Source organism: Desmodus rotundus, chromosome 2 (assembly GCF_022682495.2).
Source record: "Desmodus rotundus isolate HL8 chromosome 2, HLdesRot8A.1, whole genome shotgun sequence".
Lineage (NCBI taxonomy): Eukaryota > Metazoa > Chordata > Mammalia > Chiroptera > Phyllostomidae > Desmodus > Desmodus rotundus.
Window position 1 is genome coordinate 42,099,546 of NC_071388.1, and position 22,938 is coordinate 42,122,483.

Here is a 22,938-nt window from a genome sequence, read left to right on the forward strand (position 1 = left end):
TTCCCTATATATTTTTCTTTATTTCACTTTATATAGGCTTCACTCCTTCCTTTATTTTGTGGCCATACTCAATAATTTCTCTGAGCATCCTGATTACCAGTGTTTTGAACTCTGCGTCTGATATCTCCTCTCCTTGTCACTTAGTTCTTTTTCTGGATCTTTGATCTGTTCTTTCATTTGGGCCATATTTCTTTGTCTTGGCACACCTGTTATTTTGTAAGGGGCAGAGCCTTAGGTATTCTCCAGGGTGGAGCAACCCACTTTGCTGTGTTGTGGCACTGTCTGTGGGGGAGGGGGTAAGAGGGGGAACTGGTGGGTAGGAGGGAGACTTTTACTGTATACTAAAAGTATACAATTTGTCTAGGTTTCAAGTGTACAATTCTATAATACACCATCTGTACACTATATTGATGTTCACCATCCAGAGCCAAGCCTCCTTCTGTCACCATTTATCCCCCCTCTTCCCACTTGTAACTCCTCTCACTCCCCTTTCCTTCTGGTAATCACCATACTGTTGTCTGTGTCTGTGAATTGTTTTTTTCTCTTTAATCCCTTCACTTTTTTCACCCAGCCTCCAACCCTCCCTCTCTCTAATAATAGCTATCAATCTGTTCCCTGTATTTATGAGCCTGTTTCTATTTGTTTATTTTGTTGATTTTGTCCAGATTGTCTGATTCACTGGCATACAGTTGTTCATAATATTTTCTTACATCTCTTGTATTTCCATGGGGTAAGTTGTTACTTCTCCCTTTCATTTCTGATTTTATTTATTTGGGTCCTTTCTCTTTTTTTCTTGATGAATCTAGTTAAAGGTTATCAATCTTGTTTATCTTTTCAAAGAACCAGCTCTTAGTTTTATTGATCTTCTGTATTGTGTTTTAGATTCTCTTTTAATTTCTGCTCTGCTCTTTATTATTTCCTTCCTTCTACTCACTTTGGGCTTTGTTTGTTGTTCCTTTTCTAGTTCTGTTAAGGGTAAAGTTAGATTGTGTATTTGAGATTTTTCCTGTTTCTTGAGGTAGGCCTATAATCCTATGAATTTCCCTCTTAAGGCTGCTTTTGCTGTTTCCAACAGATTTGGGGTTATTGTATTCTTATTTTCATTTATCTCAAGGTATCTGACTTTTTCCCTTGATCTCATTGTTGACCTATTCATTGTTTACTAATAAGCCATTTAGCTCCCATGTCTCTTTGTGTTTTTCAGTTTTTTTTTTTCTTGTGATTGACATCTAGTTTCACACCATTATGGTCAGAGAAGATGCTTGATATGATTTCTACCTTCTTGAATTTATTAAGACTTGTTTTGTGTCCTAATATGAAGATAAAAAAGAATGTATATTCTGCTGCTTTGGGGTGAAATGCTCTGAAAATATCAATTAAGTTCATCTGATCTAGTGTGTCATTTGAGGCTGCTGCTTCTTTGTTGACTTCCTCTCTGAAACACCTAGTCATCGATGTCGTCGTGGTGTTAAAATTCCCCACTATGGCTGTGTTACTGTTGATCTCTTCTTTTGTGTCCATCAACATCTGCTTTATGTATTTAGGTGCCCCATGTTGGGTGCATAAATGTTTAAAGGGTTATATCTTTTTTTGTTGGTCTTTATCATTATATAGTATTTTTCTTTATCTCTTAATATAGTCTTTGTTTTAAAGTCTGTTTTGTCAGATATAGTATTGCTACCCCAGCATGTTTTCATTTACATTTACGTGAAATATGTTCTTCCATCTCTTTACTTTTAGTCTGTGTGCATCTTTCATTCTGAGGCGGATCTCTTGTAGACAGCATATATATGGGGCTTGTTTTCTCATACATTTAGCTATTCTGTGTCTTTTGATTAGAACATTTATGCCATTGACATTTAAAAATCAATAGTGAAAAATACACCTTTCACTCCAATTTTCAGTCCAACAGTTCTCCCCCCATCTCCAGATACAATCACTGTTGCCAGTTTCTTAGGTTTACCATCCTTTTTCTTACACCTCTGAGATCCATTATATATACTCTCTAGTCCTTTTAACAGTACACCTTGTATATTGTAATTCATTCTCTTCCAGAAGTGTATAATAATCTATGATATATGAAGTCTGTCCAGAAAAAGTTCAGCCATTGTTAATATAACGAGAATGGTATGCACAACATTGACATCACCTGGCAGCCAAGTAGAGTGGACTGGAATGAACATGTGTGAACAATGAGGACTTCACTGTACTACTCGGTGGGGGTGGAAAATGTTGTGAGTGAGCGTGTATACTGTGTGGCTGCTGCATTGAAAATGACTGAGTGGATAGAGCAACAAATCTGCATCAAATTTTGCATTAAGCTTGAACATTCCTCTGTGGAAACTAATTGGGTAATTCAGAAGGCTGAAGCTTTGAGCATCTGGTGGTTGGCAGCTTCATCACAACATGCCTGCTCATGCATCACATTGCATGAAGAGATTTTTGGTGAAACATCAAGTCACTCAGGTGACTCAGTCCCCCAACAGCCCAGATTTGTTGCTCTGTGACTTCTGGCTTTTCTCAAAACAAAAATCACCTTTGAAAGGGAAGAGATTTCAGGCTATTGATGAGATTCAGGAAAATACGACAGGATAGCCAATGGCAATTCCAACAAAGGATTTTGCAGAGTGTTTTGAACAGTGGAAGAAATGCTGGGAGAACTGTGTGAGGTCCCAAGGTGCCTACTTTGAAGGGGAGTAAGGCATCATTGTCCTATGTACATGTTTCTTGTATCTTGTATCTTCTTCAATAAATGTCTCTATTTTTTATATTACATGGCTGAATACTTTCTGGACAGACCTCATATTCTTTATCTCTGCCTGGTTCTTTTCTGTGGTTTCTATGTCCTTTTTTATGCTTACTATCTCTTTGTTGAAGTTCTCACTATGTTTCTTGAGCATCCTTATAATCATTTTTTTGAACTCTATCTCTGGTAAATTGCTTACCTCCATTTTATTTAGCAATATTTCTGCAAATTTCTCCTGTGTTTTTATTTGGACACAGGAGATATTTTATGTTTCTTAATCTCCCAATTTTGGCTGCCTCTTTGTGTTTGTTTTTGTGTATTAGGTAGATCTTCTATGACTCCCAGTCTTGGTAGGGTGGCCTTATATAGTAGGTGTCCTATGGGACCCCTTGGTGCAGTCTTCTTGATTACTTGAGCTGAGTATGCCAGGAATGTCCCTTGTGTGGGTCCTGATTGAGTCCTAATTGCTATTGGCCCATTTGTGTATGCAGTAGACCCTCAGGTTAACTGACTGTGAGGATCAATCCCCCACCACAGTGTACATCATTCCTGTGCAGGTGCTGTGCAGGTGCTGACCACACAAAGCATAATTCAGCAGGGTCTGGTGCCTGCCAAGATCTGCATTTGGAGATGCCACTTGAGAAGCTTATTGGATACTGCTCTTATGTTTTCTGAAGTTGGCCACTGGGTGTGTTGGTTCTGATGCCTCTTGGGAGGGATTCTGGTGCAGGTGAATATTAGACACTGCAATGACTGGCCCTGGGCAACTTGTTTGGAGCTATCAGTGATCCACAGTTTGTGCATGGGAAGGACCAAGCTGCACACCAAGCCTGACTTTTACCAGCAATGGGCCCAAAGAGAGGTCAGCAAAAGTCCCAAGGAACCCTGAGGTCTGACTCTGCCTGCTTCCACCAGCTGGCTGCCTGATAGGCTCAGTCACTGAAAGAGCCATGGCAGTGCCTGAGTTACATGAGGGAGGTTCTCAGTGAGTCACCAGGTAGGGGTGAGTGATAATCATCAGATTGGTACAGGTTTAAACACAATGCCAGTGCTGGTCTGAGGGTATACCAAGTCTAGCTGCCACCTGCCAGGTGCCCACAGAGCTTTGTGGTGGGGCAGGGTCTCAGGAAGTCGTTAGGGTGAGGCCAGCAGAGTTTATCAGGACCAACCCGATCGTGATTTGGCCCCATAAAGGGAGAGCTCTGCACAGATTGGATGTGCAAGGGCAAAATGTCCCCTGTCCTAGAGCCACACAACTCAGCTTGTCCAAGATTCTGCCTGGAGCCGGAGCTCAACAATGTGAGGCTGTGTGGAGCTGGGTGGGTGGGGCTAGTGGATCTTCTGTGACAGGGAGGTGTCAGTCAGGCTTGGGGGAAGGTGGGAGTAGTGGCCCCCCCAGGGCCACACAACTCAGACTATCCTGGATTTTCCCAGACTCAGCACGGTGGGTGGGGCCACCAAAAGTTAAGAAGGTGAGGCCACCTGGAGCCCAGAGGTTGGGGCTAGAGGAACTCCTGTGAGGGGATGTCGCCAGTCAGGTTCTCGGAAAAGTGGGGGGGAATGGCCCCCACCCCAAAGCCACACCAATCACTGACACCCCCTGAGTGTGCCCAGACCTCTGCAGCCTGGCCCAGGCAGCTGACTCCTCACCATGGAGTGAGCTCTGCAGGATGGGGCAACAGGAAGTCCAGAGTATGGAGCTATTGCTTTCCCCCAGACTGAAGCCATAAAAAGGGGATTGCTCCATCCAAGAAAGATGGCATCTGCAGTGTGGGAGAGTGACTCAGCACAGGAGTCCAGGCAGCTGTCCCTTCAGCTCTCTTCCCAGAGCCACAAACCTCAGTCTCTCCTCACACGACTAGTCCGCTCCATCTTCCCTCTGCTAGAGCCCAGGGTGAGTGGCTATGAATGAGATATTGTGTGTTGGCTCTTTAGGAAGGCACCTGTATCTCTAGCTGACTTCTGTCTCTCCCTAGAAGACAGAATCCCTGCTTATTTTCACAGTCAAATGTTATGTGGGCACCTCTTCCTGGCTCTGGTGCTCTCTCTGGGCTAGGGAGCCCAGTGTGGGGTTGAGACCACATTTTTCAGGGGAAACCTTTGCAGCTGAGATATCCTTCTGGAATCTTAGCTGCCACCCGTGGGAGCAGGGCCGGCCCTTTTCACATCTCCACCCCTCCTACAAGTCTTGATATGGCTTCTTCTGTAAATCCTTGGCTATGACTTCTATTCAGCTAGCATTCAGTTGGTTATTCAGGTTGATTGTCCTATGTTTTGGTTGGACTTCCAATTTGGTCCTGGAAAGAGGTGAGTGTAACTTAACTTTTAATATATAATTTTAGATTTTGAACCTTGGGAATGTATTACCTATTCAAAAATTAAATTACTACTTCTATGAGAAGAGATTAACAATATTTACATGACCAAGGAACTAAAGACCTATGGCTTATCTTGCGTATAATAGATCTTCAGTCATTATTTGATGCCTTGTATTAACGAGAAATGACTCCAGAGTTAAGGTGTGTGATGGGTCAGGCCCATGAGAGAAGTAGGGAGGGTTGAGGGCCACTGCTGTCCGTCATGGAGGAGGCAGCCTGCTTAGACTGCCACCTCCAAAGTGCAAGCTCCAAGTGGGGCCACGTGGGCTGTAGGGGAACAAACGTAGGCATAATGCCAGTCTGAATTACAGTGAGCATGAAGGCTGCTTTCAGCAATGGAAGAAAGCATGATGCTCTTACGATATAGGTTGTAATCATAAAGGACTAAGAAAAATTGAGAGAAGTCCCAAGTTATCTTCTTCTTATTTTTAGTATGGTTTATTTTGTGTGTTGGGGGATGGATTGGAATGAAAATTATTTCTACTTTAGTCAGAGGGGTGGTACGTATGAAGAATATCGTTAGCCATCCTAGGAGGGAGGGAGGTACATCAGGGCTGTGGCTTGGAGGTCTCAGGGGAGGGTGTTCACTGTATTTACAACTCACTGCAGGAGACTGAGCCAGTTAGGAGACCAAGGCATTCTGATTCCAAGACATTTGTCAGGATGACAGGGTAATCACTGGTATCAGGGCTGTGATCCACTCATAGCCCAGGCACCCCTTGGTCCAGAAGGAATGGTGTCCCCAGGGTTATTCACAGGGGTGGGGGCAGATAGGCAACACTGCCCTCACCCAGCCTGTGACTTCTACAGCTGTGAGCACGGCCTCCTGGGATGCCCAAACTCAGAGTCTGGTAGGGAAAAACTACTAACCCCGAGGCTGCGACTCCCCGGGGCCAGCCCTCAGGGAGCACTGAGTCATTAGTAAGAAGAAACTAATGACCCATGGCCCCCTGCCCTGGGCATGGAGCAAAGCTTTAGGCACATCCATCCCCTCTTCTCTCACCACACAGGTTAAATCACATTTTCCTCTTTCTGGGTGTCTTGAAGTTTGGTGTGAACACCTACAAGTGCTTTTTGAGATCCTCTGATGAAAGGTGCAGCAGAAGTGCAGAGTATACTGTTCACACTGCAAATATCTTAATGACAAGAGCAGAAGTACCAGGGGTGGGCAGAACATAGATGCACAGTTCAACTTCTAATGTTCCTAAGAGAAAAATTTAAGGATTGAGAATAGTCAGAGGGCAAGATTGAGAAGAGAAGCCAGTTGTGGAGGGAAAAAAAGATAGTGAGTTCAGCTGAGTATGAAACCTCCCTACTCTGGGCCCAGCAGAAGCAGTGATGCCCATCCACACTGAGGCCAAAGGCAGACACCGAGTTTCCCCTCCTACGCACACGAGTGACAGCTGATGTGGCAGCTGGAGCGAATCCAGGCCCAGCCCTCACACAAGAGGTGAGCCACTTCTGGGCCTGCTGCTGTCCCTTTAGTACACAGGCCCTAGCACCTGCCAGCCTGGAAGCCCAGGTCCCAGAGTGAGGGGATGATGGAGGCTTCTCCTGACAACACCATCCAGGTGCCTGCGTGACACTGGAGCAGGCTAGAGCTGGGGGAGGGGGCAAAGAGAGGGTACAGGGTAATGCATGTCCAGACAGGGTTTTTGACCCCTGGGAGGCCTGGGAATTTTGCTGGCAAGAGAAACCAGCTGTGCTGAATTTAGAGCAGTTTCTTAATTGCTCTCGAGCAATAACTGCAGTTAGAAATGAATGATAACTACCAGCTGAATATAAATGATGTTCCAGGCACAGTGCTAAAGGAAACCTTAACAATTTCTTGTTTATTCCTTAAAACAATCCAATGAGGTACACTGCCAGCCCATTTTACAGATAAAGCCCAGAGAGGTTAAATGAGTTGTGTAAGATACTTCCGTAAGTAGCACAAGTAGGGTCTTAATGCAAAAATTTTAACTTCAAAGCTGTTTGATTACAATGCTCTATGGCCTCCCCAATGATTTAAAAGCAACCATCAGGGCTCTTAAATTGTGTCATTGTCTTGGTTATTACAGACCTGAACACACCGCATCCAGAATGCTGTTGTCAAAAATAAGGTGGCAAATTGCTTTCTTCCAACTGTGCAACTCTGGCTTTGATCCATGCCTACAAATGGACCTTATCCAAAAGGAGAGCTACTCTTAAGTCAAGAAAATGTGTACTGGGCTCTGTTTTCCCTACCAGACCCACCCAGCCCAGGTTTCAACATTTGGCACCTCTTTTGGATTTACTGTCCTCAGCCTCTCTCTACTTTCCAATCTGTACTTCAGACCATAGGCCAAAATAACTCTGAAAAACTTATCTTTTTGAGAATCGCCAGGGCTCCCAGTTGCCTTCAAATAAAATCTTTTCCCTGCTGGGCAGCCACTTCCCAGCCCCTCTCTGCCACGCTCGCTGTGGTCCAGCCCGCGCTGGCGCTCTCTGTGCCTGGACACAGTGTGCACTTTCGCACCTGTTATTCATCCTTGCCAGTCCCGCTCCCTGTCGTGCCCTTGTCCTACCTACTTTCTCCAGCTGGCAATGGCTGTCCTGCAAAGCCCGGTTCCATGTCACTGCTGCTCCATCAGCTTCCTGACCCGAAGCAGAATTCATTACTCCACTCACCTGGCCCAGCACGGCGCCTTATGCACAGGTATATTAAATTATTGTCAATCGATGTAGTACCATTTTGTGTACAGCGAGATCCTGTTTCCCACTAATGAGGGTAGGGAAAAAACTGTTTCTTACAATCGTTGACATACAGCAAGTGCCCTGTCTTTCGAGGAAAAGGATGAAGCGATACACAAAGGAACAGCTCACACAGCACTGCAACTGGCAATGACCTTAGAAGAATCCAGCCAGTGGGTGGGTGGCCGGGCTAGCGGGCTTCCAGCGCCTCCTCTGCACATCACCACCTGTGCGCAACAAACAGTCTTAAAGAAGAGGAGAAGAACTCCGTCTCGTTCCACTGAGGGATCTGAAAGAGGGCAAAAGGCAACCCGACATTTCAATCGGAGCACTTCTGCTTTTCCCTATTGTAAAGAAAGTTTTGTTTGGATGTGGAAAAGACTCTGCTGCTGAAAATATACACTGTTTTGAAGAGCCTAGTCCTTTATTACCTCATGTCTGAATATCTGTAAGAACTCTAGTCTTTCCCTCCTCCATCCAACTTGCATATTGCATATCTGAATGATAAAAGTTTAAAGGTAACATACGTCAGGTACAAAACATAATTGTATGATAAATAGAACAAACCAACGATCCAGTCCTACAATGGAAACATTAACAGTAGCTTACATCTACCTGACCTCGCCTATCTCAACCGGGTGCCTAATACCTAGGGCTAATCACTGTCTTTAACTTTGAATTTTTTATTCTATAGTCACATTTAACAATGATCCATTTTGAGAAATGTGTCTTTAGAAGATTTTTGTCCTTGTGCGAACATCATAGAGTGCACTTACAAAACCCTAGATGGTACACAAACCCAAACAGCCTGTTACTGTGTGAAACAGCCCGAGATCCAATCAAGCACAAGAGAAAATGATTCCATCCAAAGACGCAGTGAGCACAAGATGTGCGAGGCTGCTGCTGGTGTAACACAGCAGACTTTTCATGGCAAACTTTTTGACAAGTGGAAGTAGTACACCAAAATAACAATAAACACATAGTATAGAAATACATAAACCAGTAATAGTCATTTGTTACCGAGTACGGTATTCTGCACTTTCCGTAATTACATGCGCTACACCATCACACGGCTGGCAGCGCGGGCAGGTTTCCCCGGCATCCCCACAAACATGCGAGCGGCGCGCTGACATCACAACAGCCACGTGGTGGGGACTCTTCAGCTCCAGTATAATCTCATGGGACCACCTTCGTGTGCACAGGGTCTGTTGACTGACATGTCATTTGCTGCCTGGGACTCTATATGCATATGTGTGTGTCATACACACACTTATGTTTATACATGTGTCACATACTATATGTTAGAATATATTTTTATTAATATTTCCTAGGATAAATTTGAAAAAAGGTAATTTTACATAAAGTGTGGATAAGTGTAGAAAGCCTCACTCTGCTGAATATTTTTTTCATGCTTTCATTAGGAAATAATCATTTCAATATTATTTCTTCATTTTTGTCTAGATTCTGTTTGTTGCTATTAATATACTAATAGGCATACATACAGCCCCTTGCCTTTTTGCATACCCACTGAAGTATCAAATACTTGTTGAATGAGTTATTGCTGGATATATAAGACTATGTTATGTGTTATGGAGAATACAAATATAAAACGATCTGTACTTTAAGATGCCTGTGATTTAATTGGAAAATAAGACATGATTATGTCAAAATGTATGTGGGAAACACCAGGTTCAAAAATCAATCTACCTCCAGGAAGCAATTCCATTGTCAAGAAAGTGATGGGAAAGATACCAAGTCCTAACATTGGAAATGCTGAGTTCTCAAACAGATCTGATCACACAGCTTGGTTAGAATGTTCGTTCTCCCCGTAAGGCAACATAAAAGTCAATATCCTAAGATGTAAGTGGGAGTGAAGACCGATGTCATCTGACTGGTGCAGAAAATAGGTATTTTAGGAGCTGGGGTACAGAGTTCTGTGGGCAGGTATGATCAGGGTAGGTTTTACAAAGGAAGGGGAGCCCAGGGGCAGGCATGGGGCAGTGGGTGCCACAGGCCAGAACTGAAGGAGCAGGGATTCGTTGTAGAAAATGAGCAAGGTGTGTTCTGCATTTGGGAGCAGACCTGTGTAACTGGAGTGGGGGGTGCTTTGGGCGGGCTCTAAGGGAAAGGGGTGATATTTAGGTTGGGGCCAGATTGAAACTGGCAAAGGAATGGCAGTTTGGGTTTTATTTTGCAAGCAGTGGTTACACTGAAAAATTTTTTTTCAGCAGGGAAAGTTTATCTGGCTACTCGAGCCCCTTTAAGAAACTTTGACATCATTTCACAAGGTGGAGCATTTGCGTACCCTATGACCTAACATCCCGCTTTTAGAAATGCTCAAATGCACTTGCGCACTAAGAATGTTCACAGCCACATCGCCCATGACAGCAAAGCATGGGAAACTGAGTTGTTTGTCAGAAGGGGTAACAAAATAATCAGGTTAAGAGCGTCAACATGATGAATCCTGGAATCACAATGATGAGTGAAATAACATGTTCCAGGAGATACAGAATGGTACTACCTTTACAGACTTCCCAAATCAGCAAAATCAACCATATAGTAGGATCCTGACCCTGTGTAGGCCTAGGCTAACAGGTGTTTTTGTCTTAGTTTTTATCAAAAAAATGTTTAAAAATATTTTTAAAAGCTTAAGTATAAAAAAGCTTATGGAATAAGGATATAAAGAAGTAACATTTTTGTATAGCTGTATGTGCTTGTGTTTTAAGCTTAGTGTTATTACAAAAGAGTCAAAAAATTTTAGAGTTTATAAAATAAAATATTACAGTAAGCTAAGGTTAATTTATTACTGAAAAAAATTTAATACATTTAGTGTAGCCTAAGTGTACAGTGTCTGTAGAGCCTACAGCCATGGAGTAGTGCCCCAGGCCTTCACACTCACTCACCGCTCACAGACTCACCCAGAGCAACTTCCAGTCCTGGTAAGCGCCCTATACAGGTACATATTTTAAAAATCCTTTACACTGTATTTTTACTGTGCCTTTTCTATGTTTAGACATAGTTAGATACACAAATATTTACCCCTCTGTTACAGTTGTCTACAGTATTCAGCAGAGTATGTGTAGTTAAATGGTGCAAGACTGTATATATATTTGTACAACTTTAGAAAGTGTAATAGAGGCAGAGGCAGGCTAGACAGAAACTTTCCGATCACAAAGACAAGAATAAAACCCATGCCTGTAAACTCCCTAATAAGCTGCTGGTAAAAACAAAACTTTGGTTGAGTTTAGCTCTATGTCATCTGTCTCTGAAATACGTGACCGTCACATTTACCATGGCTGTAACTGGAAAATAATTCATTTAGTTAAATGATCTTTCCTCTTCCACTCATTCTTTTCTGATAAAGTTGCTGCCCAAATTCACTGTATAAAGTCTGAGGCAGAAACGAGCCGTATTAGCTTCCAATAAAAAAGTATAACTCAATTTTGTTCGTATGAAATATTTAAAGATAATTTATTATTTGTGACCCAAGTGCTTGATTCTCAAAAGTGAAAGGGCTTTAACATAATTATACAATCATTCAGTAAAACTGCTCTTCCTGAGATCCCAAGAAAAGCAGGAAGGCACTGTCTCTTTATGCTGGAGATCCTATACTTAAGATACTTTTACTTGGCCATTTCTTTGATGGGAGTTTATTCGACCTCCTTTTTGTCGGATTCCTCTTGTTCAAACTCGACTAAAGGAGCGTGTCTGTTCACCTGAGACCCTTCTTTGTAGAACACCTTCGTGACTGTGCCGTCCTTTGGAGCCCGTATGGTGTGCTGCAGAGACACAAGGCACGGCAAACAAAGGCTGTGATACAGCGAGGACCAAGCACGCAGCAACTCGAGAACGTCAGACACAAGTGAAACATGAAGCCAATAGTTCTGATGTTTTTCATATCACAGTACACGGAGAAAACAACACCTTTATGGTGTGCCTGGGGGCGACACACCTGTAAGCCATTCAAGGGTGAAGTTCCCAAACTTCATAGTCGAATCTCCTTACCTGGGAAGTTTTTAAAAACAGCTGATCTTTGGGCCCTCTGTGGGGGGGTCCCAGTTCAACTGGTATGGGGAAGTAGTTTTTAAAAAGCTCCCAGGAGACTCTAATGTGTGGCCGGGTCTGAGAACTACTGGCGTACAATTTCCAACCATCTAAAAAGCTAAACAGCTAATTTAGTATGATTGAAGCTTTCACTTTGATACTGATAGTTGGCACCCAAGGTTTGGCCTTGGAAAAGACCCATAGCTAATAGTCCGTTGGGTTACTGCCTGAATGTAAGCTATTTGATAATTTCAGAATCAAATGACAAGGGATAAAATGACAAAGTTAAAATGAGAAGAACGGTTTATTTTTCCTTCTGCAGTTAATGCTTCATCAATCCATGGCTCTCAATATTTAAAATGGTGCTAACTTACTATATAAAGGAAGAGAACAGGTAGGTCTGGTATTTCCCAAAGTTAACGTGGCAACCGAACTCGCTTTGCTCTTACCTCCATTTTCATGGCGATCATAACCATTAGAGAATCTCCGGCTTTTACTTGGTCTCCAGCTTTTACAAACACCTGGAGGTTCAGTAATAGAGAGAGATAGGTTAATACTTGAAAACACAGGGGTCCTTTGTGGTCCACAGAGCTGATACATAAATGTACACATCAGAGTATGAGTCTGTGGTTGTCTCGTCTGCCAAAGGCACAAATGCACAAATCAGAGACCTTCCGGTCAGCCTGGCATTGCTGGCACAGTAGCCAGCAGGAGGCACCGCTTGGCTCCCTACCCCCTCCTCCCAAGATATCTAGTTTTCCTGCAATCAGATTACTAGGTCTTATATATCTCGAGACCCTTTTGTTTTTCGTGAATGTACAGAGAAGACATAGCACCACCAAGGAAAAACTACAGTTAAATGTCTTCACCATAGTCAGAGTAGAGGGCCTTGCCTGTCTCTCTAGTTTCTAGGTTGTCCAGGACAGGCTTGCAAGTCCTCGTGGCCCAGTGTAATAAATGTATAGACGACTTCATGTGAAACAACTACACTTATTGGCAGCCCCAGAGGAAGAGCTCTATTTCCTTTTTTACATGTATAAACGAACTCATATATCCCATGGGGTCCCACTGCTTTTTGTGTGTTTGTTTGTTTGTTTTTTGCTTTGGTTAACATGGTTATCAGGAGTATCTGGAAACATCACACAGTAGAGTTAGGCCCTAAAGTCAAAGTGTAGAACCAAAATTTTGAAAATGAGAAGAAAGTCCCCCAAATGACTCAATGCTGGGTGACACTTTCATGTCAGATGAAATCAATGGTCTGGGTTCAGGGCCAGTTATGGGGAAAACATGCGTCTTTAATTAAACACAAGCCCCTGTTGCACACGCTATGCAGAAATGCCCACATCGTGGGAGGCCTGTGAGAACTGGCAAATGAAAGGCAGATCGAAGTCTCCTAGCTCATACTGCCCCTGAGGCAAACATTTCTGGGGAGAACGGTTGGTGCAATCACTCAAACCATTTAAATAGTTTTCTTCTCCTTTTTATTTTTTTTTTTGAAGAGGAGGGTCCTAAGAATATATAGTTGAATTTTTATGACTTAATGCATTTGAGGGGACTCTCCTGTATGCAAGTTTATAAAGGAGGCTGACCTATTACCACTGGAGGGAATGTCAGTAGGGACCTCAACTCTGAATACAGACCGCACTCAGCACCAAGCCATGTCTTCACCAACACCGCCTTTCACAGTTTAACGCTGATGGGATGACATGCATCAGAGGAAATGTCACAATTTCATGATAAACTGTTTGCTGTTAACTATAACATTATAACAGCCCTTTTGGATAATGCTTGGTGAATACTCTATTTTAATCGTAAAAAGACAATTTAAATTATTTGTACTTTTATGGAAATCCCCACTTTCAAAAATAACAGTGTTTATCATAAATTAGGTAGATGGGTATTTTCACTGAAGACTATAATATAGCCTTGAATCTATCATAGAGTCTCTTGGTTTCTTGAAATGAATGCTTTCCAATGAACAAGATTTAAAGAGAGAGAAAGAATGTACGTGGCCAAGTTCAACAAAGACACTTATCGGGCCTTGTTGGACATCATTCCACGCACACCACACAGTTACCTTCTCGATGGTCCCAGCCATGGGAGCTAAGGTGCCTCCCTGAGTTCCTTCCGAGCTCACTGAAGACAAGTGTTTGGGGACTGGGATGCCAAACTGAACCGTTCCTTCCTATACATCGGAAGCACACCAGAAATGAAACCAAGATCTCCTTCTTGTAGCTTTGCTAATACACCCGAGGCAATGATTGTTTCCAAGCTGTCTGTCACATGTTAGTCATCTTTGAGAGCAGGGTTCTAATCTAGCTTTGTGACCTTGAGCAAATTACTAAACCCCTCTCATTTTGGTTTCCCATTACGCAGGAGGAATGGCAGATGTGCCTCCAAGGGAATTAAAGAAATTAATTTATATAACTATTGGTAAAAGAGAGCCACTGTCTGGAAGCCATTTTTAGTTGCACCTCCACTATCAAGTGCTTCATCTAAGTCAAGGACTGATATACGAGTATAAACACATATTTACACATTATACAGTTTACAAATATGTATATATGTCCTATAGAGAGTCATTAATTGTCACAATAACCTCATGAGGCAGGTGTTATTATTATTCCTGTTTATAGATGGGGGAACTGAAGCCCAGAGAGTTTCACTTGCCCAATGTCACACAGCTGCTCAGTGGTAAGACCAGAATTTGAATCAAAGCAGCTTCATATTCCAGGACTTAGGCTCTTCGCCACTCGGCCAGCATGTGGTTACAGCACACTGACTGGAAAGGAATGCCTGGTAAAGTGAGATCATCCTGGACTCGACACCCAGTAGTTTAATTACCTATTTGAATATGATGGGCATCTCATCCCTAAGGACTGGGATCTGTAAGATGGTTCCCAAATGTGACAAGACTCTGAAAAGACTTCAGTATATTTGCTAATCCATTCTCTTTCTTCTGCCTGTGTAGGACACTAAGGTCTTTGATGAACTCCTAACCATTCCATTCAAGGCCCGTCTCCACCACCTGCCGGGAGAAAAACACTAGCCCACCCCCCTTCGTCCCGCACACTCTGCCCACAAGGAAGGTCTGGTCCAGACTCCTTTCCCAGTGGTCGCCACCTCCCAAACCCCCACGGTTCCAGTACCAGGGGGATGGTGGTTGGGGCAAGTGTTAAGGCATCAAATCCCTGAGAGAATAGTCCCACTGAGCGGGGAGACACTCAGACAAGAAGGGTGGCAGGACATGTTTCAGAATTAAAGGAGGAAAATGGGTAAGTATCTATCCATGAGAATCGTGTGAACAAAAGAACAGAAGGCGGCAGGAATGAGGCAAAGACACAGAGAGGTAAACATGGAGAAAAGTCACAGCAGTGACTGAAGGCGACGGATCTTTCCAGTCTCTTTGCCTCTGGTCAAGCAATTTTCTCCCAAACCCCACCAGTGTTATTATAACAAGAGATCTTACCACAGAAAATAGGTAAATTGTGTTTTCCAGGAAAATTAGCTTAGTTTTACTAGTAACTCCATTAATAGAACATCTCAGGTAAGTGCAGTCTCCCTCACTAAGGAGGTCACCAAGGACTTGGAAAGTTTTATCTTCAATCTCAAAAAAGAAAAAAACAGAAAAGATCCTTAAAATAAATGACAACCCTATATAATTAGTAAAATCATAAATAATTCTTTATTATTAATAGTTTCAAAAGTTAACAGCTAAAATGTTTTTTTTTAAAAAAGTCACGTAGAAACTTTCCTCCTAAGATTCATAAACAAAATACTCCAGATAGAAACAGTAGGATGACTCAAAGAAAAACAGTTACACAACATATTCGTACCACTCATAATGCTATAAAAGTTCACGTGGAAATAGTCATAAATGTAAAATAGACATGCAAATCAAATTAAGCAAAATTATTAAAATTTAGTCAAGTATATATATATTACATTTTTGTATTCATTTCTGAGTACCTGAAGTCAAGTTTAGTTTTACTGTGCCAAAGTCAGTAATGAAAAGAGCCAGAACCAGATAATTGGATGGTATTTCTTTTATCTTACTAGCATGTAGATCCAATTTATGGTTTCAGTTATGATTTAAGAAGATACATTAGCTGGAGATTGACCACAATTTCCTCACTCTAAGAGAGACTGCCAAAGACCAGGCTTCACACTTAATCTCCCAAGACAGCTAGCAAAAGGGCATGAAACCTCTCTGTGTAAAAAACGTTTTCCTATGTATACACTCAAACAAAACTTCCCTTCCACACAGCAAATTGATTTAAATCTTCTCTCTATGTTTTTCATCTCAATTCCCATAATGTTAGTGCCAAAGTCCTGTGGCTATTCTTTTCAAATATATTATGTAGGCTAAGATACAATAATCATACCGCAGTGACTTATACACTGCTTTCATCTATCCCAAATTAAATGTGACATTTCACTCTGCTTCGTAACCTATTCAAACAGCCCTTTGAAAGTCTGCAAAATTCTCAGGACATAAAGGTTAGATTGGGAACAGTTTTGTTTAAAGATTTACAGCAGCGCGCCCTAAATCTGTGAGTGCAGCTCCATGGGCAGATTACGACAAATCTGCCAATTTACTATTTGTCAAGGGACAGAAAGGGTCCCCGCACCAATATTTTATACATGTATTATTTAATATTTTAAATACTTATAAAATACTCAATTTTGGTGTAATGAATGACACAAAGGCCCCTCAGACAGCTTTAGGAAGCTGAAGTTAGTTTTGAAAGGGAATGAAGAGTCACAGGGATGTAAAGCACAGGGAACACAGTCAATAACACTGTAGTAACTACGTGTGGTGCCAGGTGGGCACTAGGCTTATTGAGGTGATCGCTTTGTAAGTTATACAGATGTCTAATCACTACGTTGTACACCTAAAACTCATATAATATTGTATGTCAACAGTTAAGCTGACATACAATTGAAAAATTAATTGAAAATTTTTTAATTGAAAAATTTTTTAAAAAAGGAAAAACAAACCAACCAGAGGTACCAATATGAATTACAACTCTCATAGACTAAAGGAGACTTCCCATAATTTTTCTGAATCTCAGAGAAAGAAAACCAGTATGTCTCAGAGTGTTGGGTAAGCCAAAGCTTATCACTGATAAATCCATTTTTGCAGGATTTGAAGTCTCTTAGCTCTTATTAAAAATGATTTATTCTATTCCCCGAATTTGTACCTTATTATAGGAATTTGATTGAGTTTGCACATTGTTTTTTAACCCTTTCGGCATTTCATTTTGCCTGTGAAATGGACTTCTTCTTTTTTTTTTTTTAATTTTTATTGTTATTCAATTACAGTTGTATGCCTTTTCTCCCCATCCCTCCACCCCACCCCAGCTGAACCCACCTCCCTCCCCCACCTCCACCCTCTGAAATGGACTTCTTTTAATTGGGGGCTAGTATAAAATTTTTGACTGAAGATTCTCCAAGGATGACCTGTGGACCCCTTGAGGTCCTTTCAGGGAGTCCACGAAATCAAACTATTTCATATACTACAAATGTTATGTGCTCTTTTTAACCCACACTCTCTCACAAGTACAGAGCAGTTTCCTAGAGACCGCAGGACATGTGATGATGTTACCGCTCTCTGGCAGCAACGGAATGAGTGCTTGTGTGATCTTAGGTTTAAACTCGTCTCAATTTATCCTATGACCCAACAACAAAAAGACCAATCTGATTTTTTTTAAAATGGGCATAGGACTTGAATAGACACTTCTCCAAAGAAGATCTACAAATAGCCAATTAGCTCAACATCCTTAGTCTTTGGGGAAATGCAAATCCAAACCATAATGAAATACTACTTCACAGCCATTAGGATGGCTTTTACAACAAAGAAGAAAAAAACAAGATAAATGTTGTCAAGGATGTGGAGAAATTAGAACCTTTGCACACTGTTGGTGGGAATGTTAAATCATACAGCCACGATGGAAAACAGTATGGTAATTCCTCAAAATATTAAAAATAGCCCTGGCCAGATGGCTCACTTGCTTGGAGCACAGTCCTGTGCACCAAAACGTTGCAGGTTCGATCCTGGACAGGGCATATACCTAAGTTGTGGGTCTGATCCCTGGTTGGGGGGTATACGGGTGGTAGCCGATTGATGTTTCTCTCTCTCTCCCCCCATTCCCTTCCTCTCTCTCTAAAATCAATAAACATATCCTTAGATGAGGATTTAAAAAATTAAAAACAGAACTATCATATTTATGATCCAGCAATTCTGTTTCTGGCTATATGCCTGAAAGAATTGAAAACAGGCTCTCAAAGAGATACTTGTCCACCAATGTTCATAGCATTATTCACAACAGCCAAAAGGTGGATGCTACCCAAGTATCCATCAACAGGTAAATGACTAGAAAAGTGTGGTATGTACATTCAATACAATGTTATTCAGCCTTAAAAAGGAAGGAAATTTGGACACATGATATAACATGGAAGAACCTTAAAGACATTAGGCTAAGAGAAATAAGCCAGTCACAAAAGGACAAATGCTGAATAGTTTCACTTATATGAGGTTCCTAGCAGTCAAATCCATAGAGACACAAAGGAGGGTGGTGGCTGCCAGCCGCTGGGGGAAGGGGGGACTGTGGTGCTCTCGCTTGACAGCTATCGCATGTCAGCTTTGCAAGAGGAGAAAAGTTCTGTGGATGGATGGTGGTGATGGTAGCACAACAGTGTGAATGTAATGCCACTAAACTGTACACTCAAAAGTGGTTAAAACGGTAAATTTTATGTTACATATATGAAAAAAATACACTAAAATAATAGATGTAACGAATACCAACAAAAGCTCTTTAGGGAGTGTTACTGATGTTTCAGAATGAATGGAGGTCCTGAGACTAAAAAGTTTGAGAGCTGCTGCTTTAGATACAAATATACCCACACACTGTAGGGGCTTGATGGGTGTCTGATTCGAAGCTATTATTATTATTTTTTTTTGCCAAGTTTGGCATCACATCCAAACTGAGTAAACAATCAGAAATTGTACAGGCGCTAATTTCCCCAAATTGGTCTGAAATAAAAGCACATGACATTCTCCTAACTACAGATAAAATGTTCAATGGCTTAAGAGAAACTGGGAGTGTAAAAGACCACACTCAGTCTGAGAGAGATCAGATTCCGGTGTGAACAGAGACAGAAACCAGCAAGGCTTACCTGCATGCTGTATGACCCATCACGGTTATATGTTACAACCACGGCTACATCTTCAGGGGAAAAATAATTAAACAAAATTAGACAACCTTCATTTATTCAGTAACTGAGATTTAAAAAATCTGACTTTCAACCTAAAGATAACTATCAGGAATATCAACATCTCTTAACTCCCTGGCAATAAAGATAAAAAAAAAAAACCCCAAAAACCTATTAGGCAGGTTTCAATAAAAGTGAATTTCAAACTTTTCTTTTTCAGAAATGGAGGTTTAGCTTTTGAAGGTTGTAGGCTACTTTAGATATTTTTCCCTCTGTTAGAAAGGCTGCAGTGCTATATGGAAAATGCAATTAGTTGGGAAAAAAGCTCTGGTTTGAGACCTAAATTGGCCACCTGTGTGGCATGATTACCTCTGTGATCCTGACTAGGTCATTTAAAATCTGACTCTTGATTTTCTGATCCATTCAACCCATTAAATGTATAGGAGAGGTAGCAATATTACATCAATGTGAAAGTACTTTATAAACTGCAACAGACTTATACAAATATCATTCAATGTATTCATATTATTATGTGACTATAGAATTGGTTGAAGCCGGGAGATGGAAAGCAAAATTTGGGGAGGTAGAGAATGCAGACCAAAGTCATTTCATCTCGTCCTGACACTTCACCCATTATTTTGATGCCGCCAGCTCAAATCTGCTCCCGGCCCTGACCTACCTTCTCCAGAACTCCAATTAGTCATTATCAGCTAGATGTTCCATCTGTACAGTGGGCCCAACAAACCATCTCCTGCCTCTGCCTGCTTTCCCTCCCGACCTGTGAGCTCCGTGACTGGCAATGTTATTCACCTTGTCATCCAGGTCTAAAACCTGTCATTCTTGCCTTCTCCTTTGATTTCTACCTCCAAGAGCCACCACAGAGCCACCAAATTCTTCCCTCTGAATACCTGTCCTACCCATTTCTTCCTTTCCATTTCCATTGTCCTACCCTGATTCAGACAGATGGTCTAAGGCCCGGCCAGCTCTGAGGAGGTCCTTCCAGGGCTTCCTGCTGCCTGTCTCAACCCTTCCAGCTGATGGTTCCCAGAACCTTCCTATCACATTCAAAGTACCGGTACTTGGTTTGTATTGAGAGTACCAAACTCTAACTTATTTCCCACCATTCTTATTACATAGTCCTGTGTCCAACCCAATGGGAAAATGGGCCAATTAATATTCTCCATATGTGTCTCCACCCTTCCCCTCACCGTGCCTCTTCGCTCATGCCCCTCCAACTGAAGCTGCACCCCTCATTCACATCGTGCTCACTTGATAAGAGCCTGTCTGGGTGGAATGAATCCTCTCTCCTCTGCACATTTTGACTTCTGCGTTTAAGCACCATTAGGATTCTCCCCTCATCTAGTGTATTATAGAGTGATTTTTCTCCTTATCGGTTGTTTTAAAAATTGCAAAAATAAAGATGTTTCCAAGGCCTGAACGTCCTCTCTGTTGCCCAGATGTAAGTATTGTTCAACACTTGAACATGTGAATTCTTTCAGACCTTTCAAAATACATATTCAAGCTTGTATTTTCCTCTTATAAAAGTAGGACATTGTTATACATATTGTTCTGCAACCAAATTTATTGCAATTAACATGACATACATATCTACTTGTTTTTTCAATAGCAGCAAGGGGATAGCTTAATAATAACAATGATAATGATGATGAGAGCTAATGTCTGTTGACTGCTTGCTATATGCCATACAATGAGATAAATACTTTGCATGTGTTGTTCCATTTAATATCTATAACACACAAGGAAGTAACTCCCACTACCATGTCTGTGTATGGCTGAGGACACTTGATGTTTACACAGAATATGTGACTCACCTAAGAGTCACAGAAAACATGGGGGCCAGAGTTCAAACCCATACTGTCCAACTCCAGAGCCTGCACTGTTAACCACTATGCCATCCACCTTCCCAACAAACATACTTCTCCTTTGCCAAGTGGTAAATTCCTTAAGGGTAAAATACAGGGACAAAGACATCTTTCTTCTCTTCTTCACATTATTCAGAATATCTATTTCTTCAAGGAAATTGTATTGAATGTATAAATGAATGAAACTTCTCCACAATCTATCTTGTCAATATGTTAACCCCTTTTAAGAGAAAATACATCCAATTACTCCAGATCAGTTTTCTTTTAATTTATAAAATATGAAAAGAATTTAAGTGACATAAATGCCAATAGAATCAGAGTAAAGACATTGCCACAAAAAGTCCAAATTCTTTTATATATTATAGGGTAACCCAAGTTGTTCCTCCTTCCCCTAGCTATCTCCTGACCCCCACAAGAGAATCTTAAACATTCTCTTATATATTTATCAAGGTATGGAAGTTTAGCATGATGCAGTGTTAGGTAAGCACATGTACCCTAAAGTGTGGGTTCAAATTCTGGCTCTACCAATTACTTTTTCTGTGACTTTAAGGACGTTATAATTCTTGGTAAGCCTTTTATAAAGGCTTTATAAAGTTGACACTAATAACAACATCAATTTCATTGGCCTGTTCTGAAAATGCAAAGGAAATAATTCATGGAAAGCACTTGCCACAATATCTGACATATACCAAACAATAAATCTCAGCTACTACATTATTATTGAGGGCAGGACAGGGTTCTGTGAGACATGGCCACTAGTAACAAAGAGAGTATCTTTCAAGTCTTGATTTTTTACAGTACTTGGTCATTCTCCCTGAGATCATTAAGAGCTGGTTTGACTTTAGATTCATAAGTGCTTCTGGACCCTCACAATTCTCGTTTGGTGCACGTGCTTATTCAACTGCAGCGCTGCTGATTAGCACAACACTTCTGAAAGCTGTTACATTCAGACCTGGATTAGTGTTGAAAAATACTGCCAAGAGGAAGCAGTAAACAGCAATCATGTTGGATTTTCAATTGTATATTTATTTTTTAAATTAAAAAAATATCCCAGGAAATGCAACATAATTCAAAACACTGCTGGGTGCTTTAGTGAAGATCCATGCCAGATGATATAGTCGGCTCATCTGAATTATAGCCACACAGGCTATTTTTCTGTTTAATTTAGGTTGAAGAGACCACTAAAATTTTCTTTATGCTGATATTTATATTCAGCATATTCAGTCTACAGTAAGATACTTCTGCATTTTGGAGGTTGTTTTGGTTTTTTTTTTAAGGATAAAATGAATAAAGACACCAGCATAAAATGGATAGCTTAACTGTTTGCAGAATACCACTGCTACAAGAGATGCGTACAAACTTTCTTTCCAAGTACTCAGTGCACTTAAGGTATGGCCATCTAGGCTCAGGATGACAAGGTATCTAAAGAGCTGTAACCCAACTGACTTGTGTGAACAAAGAATTTGTTGAGAAGTGAGTGGATGCTGACACAGAATTGAGGTAAAGAGGAGGGTCCTGTGATGAGCTGGCAGGAGGACTCTGTTCTACGTGGTAGGTATGTTTTTATAATGGAGCTGTCACAGTTCAATGATACCTCACCTTCAAGGTTACCCAGGCCTCCCAGCTCTGACTCTGCACCCCTCTGGCTTCCCATGCAAACTGTACTGCAGCAGAGGGAGACAGCCCCCAGTACTCACATGATTCTGGTTCCTTTGGTACACTGGTCCAGCCAAAAGTTTATGAACTCCTATGCCGTAGGTATCAGCCTCTCCACTTATAATAAATCAGCCCCCACCCTGAGCCTACTCAAATTAGTCTGCAATCAAAAATCAATTTGCCACTGGGAAAGTGGTGGGAATAGCATAGGAATCAGGGTCAGAAAGATGAGGTGTCAGTCACGGCCCTGTCACTTCCTAGTCTTGAGTAAGTTACTGCACCCGATGTGCCTCTGTTTCATCAG

At 41.5% G+C, this 22,938-nt stretch overlaps 1 protein-coding gene across 1 annotated transcript in view; it reads right to left on the reverse strand.

Moving 5' to 3' along the window:
- Positions 1–11,277: 11,277 nt before the first annotated feature.
- MCCC1 (methylcrotonyl-CoA carboxylase subunit 1) overlaps positions 11,278–22,938 on the reverse strand; it is a 60,358-nt gene continuing 48,697 nt past the window's right edge. Inside the window, exons 15-19 of the mRNA XM_024564009.4 lie at positions 19,060–19,109; positions 15,350–15,487; positions 13,958–14,065; positions 12,330–12,401; positions 11,278–11,615 (exon numbers count right to left, since the gene is read on the reverse strand). Coding sequence (XP_024419777.1) covers positions 11,487–11,615; positions 12,330–12,401; positions 13,958–14,065; positions 15,350–15,487; positions 19,060–19,109 — 497 coding nt within the window. The 3' untranslated portion in view covers positions 11,278–11,486. The remainder of the gene's footprint in view (positions 11,616–12,329; positions 12,402–13,957; positions 14,066–15,349; positions 15,488–19,059; positions 19,110–22,938) is intronic.